This window comes from Stigmatopora argus, chromosome 13, assembly GCF_051989625.1.
Source record: "Stigmatopora argus isolate UIUO_Sarg chromosome 13, RoL_Sarg_1.0, whole genome shotgun sequence".
NCBI classification, from domain to species: domain Eukaryota; kingdom Metazoa; phylum Chordata; class Actinopteri; order Syngnathiformes; family Syngnathidae; genus Stigmatopora; species Stigmatopora argus.
The window spans coordinates 1962796-1972174 of NC_135399.1; the positions used below are offsets into that span (position 1 = coordinate 1962796).

The window sequence follows — 9379 nt, forward strand, 5'->3', positions numbered from 1 at the left end:
ATAGACACACAGATAGATAGATAGATAGACACACAGATAGATAGATAGATAGATAGATAGATAGATAGACACACAGATAGATAGATAGATAGACACACAGATAGATAGATAGATAGATAGATAGACACACAGATAGATAGATAGATAGATAGATAGATAGATAGATAGATAGATAGATAGATAGATAGATAGACACACAGATAGATAGATAGATAGATAGATAGATAGATAGATAGATAGATAGATAGATAGATAGATAGATAGACACACAGATAGATAGATAGACACACAGATAGATAGATAGACACACAGATAGATAGATAGACACACAGATAGATAGATAGACACACAGATAGATAGATAGACAGACACACAGATAGATAGATAGACAGACACACAGATAGATAGATAGACAGACACACAGATAGATAGATAGATAGACACACAGATAGATAGATAGATAGACACATAGATAGATAGATAGATAGATAGACACACAGATAGATAGATAGATAGACAGACAGATAGATAGATAGATAGATAGATAGATAGATAGATAGATAGATAGATAGATAGATAGATAGATAGATAGACACACAGATAGATAGATAGATAGATAGACACACAGATAGATAGATAGATAGATAGACACACAGATAGATAGATAGATAGACACACAGATAGATAGATAGATAGACACACAGATAGATAGATAGATAGACACACAGATAGATAGATAGATAGACACACAGATAGATAGATAGATAGATAGACACACAGATAGATAGATAGATAGATAGACACACAGATAGATAGATAGATAGATAGACACACAGATAGATAGATAGATAGACACACAGATAGATAGATAGACACACAGATAGATAGATAGATAGATAGATAGATAGATAGATAGATAGATAGATAGATAGATAGATAGATAGATAGATAGATAGATAGATAGATAGATAGATAGATAGATAGATAGATAGATAGATAGATAGATAGATAGATAGATAGATAGATAGATAGATAGATAGATAGATAGATAGATAGATAGATAGATAGATAGATAGACACACAGATAGATAGATAGATAGACACACAGATAGATAGATAGATAGACACACAGATAGATAGATAGATAGACACACAGATAGATAGATAGATAGACACACAGATAGATAGATAGATAGACACACAGATAGATAGATAGACACACAGATAGATAGATAGATAGACACATAGATAGATAGATAGACACACAGATAGATAGATAGATAGATAGATAGATAGATAGATAGATAGATAGATAGATAGATAGATAGATAGATAGATAGATAGATAGATAGATAGATAGATAGATAGATAGATAGATAGATAGATAGATAGACACACAGATAGATAGATAGATAGATAGACACACAGATAGATAGATAGATAGATAGATAGATAGATAGATAGATAGATAGATAGATAGATAGATAGATAGATAGATAGATAGATAGATAGATAGATAGATAGATAGATAGATAGATAGATAGACACACAGATAGATAGATAGATAGACACACAGATAGATAGATAGATAGACACACAGATAGATAGATAGATAGATAGATAGACACACAGATAGATAGATAGATAGACACACAGATAGATAGATAGATAGATAGATAGACACACAGATAGATAGATAGATAGATAGACACACAGATAGATAGATAGATAGATAGATAGATAGATAGATAGATAGATAGATAGATAGATAGACACACAGATAGATAGATAGATAGATAGATAGATAGATAGATAGATAGATAGATAGATAGATAGATAGATAGATAGATAGATAGATAGATAGATAGATAGATAGATAGATAGATAGATAGATAGATAGATAGATAGATAGATAGATAGATAGATAGATAGATAGATAGATAGATAGATAGATAGATAGATAGATAGACACACAGATAGATAGATAGATAGATAGATAGACAGACAGATAGATAGATAGATAGATAGATAGATAGATAGATAGATAGATAGATAGATAGATAGATAGATAGATAGATAGATAGATAGATAGATAGATAGATAGATAGATAGATAGATAGATAGATAGATAGACACACAGATAGATAGACACACAGATAGATAGACACACAGATAGATAGACACACAGATAGATAGACACACAGATAGATAGACACACAGATAGATAGACACACAGATAGATAGACACACAGATAGATAGACACACAGATAGACACACAGATAGACAGACACACAGATAGATAGACAGACAGATAGATAGACAGATAGATAGATAGATAGATAGATAGATAGATAGATAGATAGATAGATAGATAGATAGATAGATAGATAGATAGATAGATAGATAGATAGATAGATAGATAGATAGATAGATAGATAGATAGATAGATAGATAGACACACAGATAGATAGATAGATAGATAGACACACAGATAGATAGATAGATAGATAGATAGACACACAGATAGATAGATAGATAGATAGATAGATAGATAGATAGACACACAGATAGATAGATAGATAGATAGATAGATAGATAGATAGACACACAGATAGATAGATAGATAGATAGACACACAGATAGATAGATAGATAGATAGATAGATAGATAGATAGATAGATAGATAGATAGATAGACACACAGATAGATAGATAGATAGATAGATAGATAGATAGATAGATAGATAGATAGATAGATAGATAGATAGATAGATAGATAGATAGATAGATAGATAGATAGATAGATAGATAGATAGATAGATAGATAGATAGATAGATAGATAGATAGATAGATAGATAGATAGATAGATAGATAGATAGATAGATAGATAGATAGACACACAGATAGATAGATAGATAGATAGATAGATAGATAGATAGACACACAGATAGATAGATAGATAGATAGATAGATAGATAGATAGATAGATAGATAGATAGATAGATAGATAGATAGATAGATAGATAGATAGATAGATAGATAGATAGATAGATAGATAGATAGATAGATAGATAGATAGATAGATAGATAGATAGACACACAGATAGATAGATAGATAGACACACAGATAGATAGATAGATAGATAGATAGATAGATAGATAGACAGATAGACAGATAGATAGACAGATAGACAGATAGATAGATAGATAGATAGATAGATAGATAGATAGATAGATAGATAGATAGATAGATAGATAGATAGATAGATAGATAGACACACAGATAGATAGATAGACACACAGATAGATAGATAGACACACAGATAGATAGATAGACACACAGATAGATAGATAGACACACAGATAGATAGATAGACACACAGATAGATAGATAGACACACAGATAGATAGATAGACACACAGATAGATAGATAGACACACAGATAGATAGATAGACACACAGATAGATAGATAGACACACAGATAGATAGATAGACACACAGATAGATAGATAGATAGATAGATAGATAGATAGATAGATAGATAGATAGATAGATAGATAGATAGATAGATAGATAGATAGATAGATAGATAGACAGATAGACACACAGATAGATAGATAGACACACAGATAGATAGATAGACACACAGATAGATAGATAGACACACAGATAGATAGATAGATAGATAGATAGATAGATAGATAGATAGATAGATAGATAGATAGATAGATAGATAGATAGATAGATAGATAGATAGATAGATAGATAGATAGATAGATAGATAGATAGATAGATAGATAGATAGATAGATAGATAGATAGATAGATAGATAGATAGATAGATAGATAGATAGATAGACTCACAGATAGATAGATAGATAGACACACAGATAGATAGATAGATAGACACACAGATAGATAGATAGATAGATAGATAGATAGATAGATAGATAGATAGATAGATAGATAGATAGATAGATAGATAGATAGATAGATAGATAGATAGATAGATAGATAGATAGATAGATAGATAGATAGATAGATAGATAGATAGATAGATAGATAGATAGACACACAGATAGATAGACAGACAGATAGACAGACAGATAGACACACAGATAGATAGACAGACAGATAGACACACAGATAGATAGACAGACAGATAGACACACAGATAGATAGACAGATAGATAGATAGATAGATAGATAGACAGATAGATAGATAGACACACAGATAGATAGACAGATAGATAGATAGACACACAGATAGATAGATAGATAGATAGATAGATAGATAGATAGATAGATAGATAGATAGATAGATAGATAGATAGATAGATAGATAGATAGATAGATAGATAGATAGATAGATAGATAGATAGATAGATAGATAGATAGATAGATAGATAGATAGATAGATAGATAGATAGATAGATAGATAGATAGATAGATAGACACACAGATAGATAGATAGATAGACACACAGATAGATAGATAGATAGACACACAGATAGATAGATAGATAGACACATAGATAGATAGATAGATAGATAGATAGATAGACAGATAGATAGACAGACAGACAGACAGACAGACAGACAGACAGACAGACAGACAGACAGACAGACAGACAGACAGATAAGGTAGGTAAAACGCTTGGTGTAAAGAAATCAACTGTGGGAGCAATTATTAGGAAATGGAAGGCATACAAGACCACTGATAATCTCCCTTGATCTGGGGCTCCATGCAAGATCTCACCCCGTGGTGTCAACAAGAATGGTGAGCAAAAATCCAGGGACCACACGGGGGGACCTAGTGAATGCCCTACAGAGAGCTGGGACCACAGTAACAAAGGCTACTATCAGTAACACAATGTGCCGCCAGGGACTCAAATCCTGCACTGCCAGACGTGTCCCCCTGCTGAAGCCAGTACACATCCAGACTCGTCTGCAGTTCGCTAGAGAGCATTTGGATGATCCAGAAGAGGACTGGGAGAATGTGTTATGGTCAGATGAAACCAAAATAGAACATTTTGGTAGAAACACAGGTTCTTGTGTTTGGAGGAGAAAGTTGAGGTTTACCCATGTTGACAATTACAGGCCTCTCATCTTTTCAAGTAGGAGAACTTGAACAATTGCTGATTGACTAAATACTTATTTGCCCCACTATGTGTAATGACAATAAAGCCAATTAATTCAATAGATAATATAATACAATAAATTTAATTGGTCTTCTTTTAGGATGTACTTGCAAATTCGACCTGGGGCTCAAAAAATTACTAAATCAATCATTTAATAAACAGTTTTGCTCCCATTGGAACCTGCTTTTGAATTTGTCTTCCTCCTAGGTCCCGTGGTTTTGGACAGCTTGTGCGAGCACGTAACATCAAAACCGTCGGTGACCTCAGTGCTCTAACTCCTAAGGAAGTCAAAACTCTCCCCATTCACTCACCAAAGATCTCCAACGTAAAGAAAGCTCTGAAGACCTATGAACAACAAGTGTGTGGTGCCTTTATTGCCTTATTTTTAACCGCCAGAAGGCAATTGTGTTAATTCATGACTAATGTTTTTCAAGCATAAATGCAGGGGTGTGGATGAGCTGAAGAGTTTCGTGGAGATGGAGATGATGCCTTATGAAGGGGATGAGACGAGCGCAACACTAAACCAGAGTGAAAACGAGAAGCCCGGCGATACATTAGGTGTGTTTGTGCATCCATTTAAGGGTTGGAGGGGTGTAATAGATTAACTGCTTTAAAGGTGAATGAGGGCTTAGTGATATGGCCTGACATTAATAAAACAGTATGAATTGAATCACCTTCACAGTATTATATTTATGATTTATGTTTTCTAAATGTGTTAAAATGAGAAATCTAAATATTCAAGATAAAAACGGGAGGTTGCAAAGTTTCAGTTGTTTTTTTTGTTTTGTAGGTTCATGTAATTGTCTGCCAATAGCTATATGTAATTTAAATTTAAGTATTTAAACGACCACATTTTTACACCTTCAGGGTGCACCGATTTAAAGGGTGCTGTCTGTTGCGTGTGCAACTTCTGTATTTTGCCCATACACAAGGCGCTCCGGCTCAATGGGCGCAACTTATGGTAGTGCTAGCATGCATGCTATTGTATCTTGTAAAAAAGGTTGCAGGGGCAGGAGTGAGTTTGATTGTGCTTTATTGACGTAATGTGTACTAATGTTAAAAAAGTCAAAGCATTCAAACATCTACAAGTCCTCATTCTGTAACCGACAAAGATTTCGACTTAGTGGGCAAGTTTGCCTTCCAACATGCTGAGTTAAAAAACGTGAAAGCTCGCTAGCCGACACTTTAGCCCAGACATTCACAATCCATTCACAAATTGTTGCATGACATGGGAGCAAATACTTTCACACGGCACTGTATAATAGTCATCTTCCTCAGATTCAAAAGGCATTGGATCATCGTCGGAAAATTTCAGTTGGCGTCGTAGGGGCAGCAGGAGGAGCTTTTGCGAGTGGTTTTTGGCACACAAGGAACATGGCAACCACTGTTTCTTTTCATGTACAAATATGCTTTTGTCCAAGGACATGACACTGTCAAGATGAAAAAAACTTCCTTTTTCCAATGAGATTCCAATCAGCTGCTAACCAGCTAGACTCGAGCCGTTTTTTTTAATATAAAACCCACGGAGACTTTTTTTCTTTGCCTCCGTGTGAGTGGGGCCTCGCCTCCTATCTTTTTTTCAACACAGGTCCTTTTCGCCAGGGAAGTTTAGAACAACAGTATTGATGTCAGCCCCCCCCCCCCCACACACACACACACACACGCGTATGGCCAATCAAATGGTAAGAAATCTTACCTTTTACGGCCGTTGACCCGCAATACGGTGTACCCGCAGCGCAACCAGCATTCAACGCTTCCTCCTCCGGCTCCCGGTTTCTGTCCGTGACGCCAATTATTGAGGTTCGAACAGACTGCACGCTCAGGTAGGTTCTGGTTAGGCAGGGCGTGACCCAAATCTTAATTTGCCAACCTCGCGTCTTTTATAGCCTGTTATCATGAAAGATCTATCCGTCATCGTTTTGGCAGAAACATACCGTTCTAGAATGTTCTCTTCACTTGTCAACCTGACTCAGGAGAGTGTGCACAGCCATACGCTTACTAATTAGCACTCATTCCACAATATGGTGTTGAGAAGTTCAGCCACTCCTTTATATATTAATTGAACAGACATTTTCATCCTATCGGCTACGACTGTTGTCTGTACGCCCAGGAATTGGTTGTCCGGTATCGTCATTGTTATGTTCTGGCACGACTGATCAATTGGACCTGGCTTCTCATAACACTGTAACAAAATTAGGAGTCATATCTGCATGCTGCAATCAAGATAATACCCAAGTTACATTACATTTCACCATTGTATTATCCTCATAAATTCCTTGCTGCCCCTTACTCAGAAAGCCACCACTTGCAAAACATTCATATTCTGCATTTCTATCAATTTCTTCCTGTGGTTCAAAACTTCTCGGCCAAGCTTTACCAAAATTGGCAATGTCAACATGGTCTGAGTCATTACCTGTCACGTCGTGACTACAGTCGTCATTTACTGCAGTCGGTTCAGTTGTTGGCGCTGTTACCATCGCTGAAGTCACTGCCGAAGTCATTGTCACATTAGAAGAATATATTTTGGTAGGCATATCGTTTGTTCTTACAGTCGTAACCACATTCTGTTTTTATTTATTAACAAGGAAAAGAGTGAATATTGCGTTTTAAAAAATCTATTTACAGTGAAAAATAAAAGGGGAAAGAGGAAACATTTTAGATATTTAAAAGAAATTGGATTAAAAAAACTGGATCAAAAGCCCTAAATATTCAGTTCACAAAAAATATTCAAGAAGTTTGGTTCTTTTATGACTTTATTATGGGTGAACAGAAAAAAGTGATCAAATCTGCTGGGTCAAAAATATACATACAGCAGTGCTAATATTTGGTACCATGTCCCTTGGCCATTTTCACTTCATTTAGGCGCTTTTGGTAGCCATCCACAAGCTTCTGGTTGAGAGCCATGACATTATGTTCTTCACAAGTGTATGTAAACTTTTGACCACAACTGTAGTTATTGTGATGACATTTTTTATTAGGTCACTTCATACTTTATTCATTCACAATTTGATGAGCAGTGGCAATAGTTTACTAATTATTATGTTACACCGTATCTATCTGCAGCTACTGAAATTACTGAGCCTACGCCTACCCAGCTTGAGGAAGAGCGGTCGGAGGCCACACCTGACTCGAGCATGTCTGGAGTACTTGAGGATACGGCGGAGGGTTCTGACAGTCTCCTGACCCAACTGGACGCCCTGGATTATGCCTTGATGCCGCCACTCCTGAGCGATTGCTCGTCTCACCAACTCTTTGACATCCATGAACGCGTAACGCTTTTATTGAGTCGAGTCATGACTGAGATGCAGAACCGCTTCGCACCTGTCAACAAGTGCCCTTGAAAGCACAGAATCGTGACAGTTTCCTGTGATTTTAAAAAAACAATCACAGCATACTTTTAATTATTTAGCAATTTTGTGCTCAACTTTTTACTGTGGACTACCAAAAATATCAAATCAAAGAAAATGTCAACTTTGATGCAGATAGACACATAATACCGGTATGCAAACACCTCATTCCTCATGTGCCTGTTTGTAGATAGGTTACAATGTGTATATTATGTAGAAACACTTTGTTTGTGATATGTACACGAGTCTGCGCATGGTTATATTTGTACCGTATTAGTACTTCAAATAAAGTTGACTGTTTTTGGAATGCATAATTTGCTCCATTCATTCATCTCATCTTTCTTCATTTATCCGAGGTGGGTCGTGGGGCAGCTGGTTCAGCACGGAACCTGTCAGGTTCGCCATTAGACATTCCCAAATTCTTCCACGAATAAAGAGGAAAAGATATTTTTCTAGAATTTTCACTTGCTAGGAGAACGACTGGTGAGACAGCTTCCCAACTCTGTTCTAACCTTACACATCTTTTCTATTGTTTTATTACATTCAAGGGCCCTCATTACATGGACGTCTCAACTCTAAGGGGAGGGGTGGAAACAAGTAAGACGACTGAGCGTGTATGTGTGTTGAGGCTAATACATGTGTAGTCAAAACAGACGAGGACTGAAGAGTCAGGAAGCCTTGTGGAGTGTCTGTGGTGGACGCAGGTGCAGTTAGCAGACCAGAATCCCTGCACTGCAAGGTGTTCTGGCTCTTTGTTTTGTCTTCCAGGAGTAAAGTTTATTAGCAAAACCATACTTTTGGAAGTCTTGTGGAGTGTCTGTGATGGAGGCAGATGCCGCAGGTGCAGCCCAGCAGTCTAATGCGTTTTGGCTTCTCTTTGTTTACTCTAA

The 9379-nt window shown here is 36.0% G+C and overlaps 1 protein-coding gene across 1 annotated transcript in view; it reads left to right on the forward strand.

Moving 5' to 3' along the window:
- The window catches only part of rif1 (replication timing regulatory factor 1), a 107748-nt gene extending 98945 nt beyond the window's left edge, over positions 1–8803 (forward strand). The window contains exons 28-30 of the mRNA XM_077617557.1: positions 5350–5500; positions 5577–5700; positions 8206–8803. Coding sequence (XP_077473683.1) covers positions 5350–5500; positions 5577–5700; positions 8206–8483 — 553 coding nt within the window. The 3' untranslated portion in view covers positions 8484–8803. The remainder of the gene's footprint in view (positions 1–5349; positions 5501–5576; positions 5701–8205) is intronic.
- Positions 8804–9379: the final 576 nt, after the last annotated feature.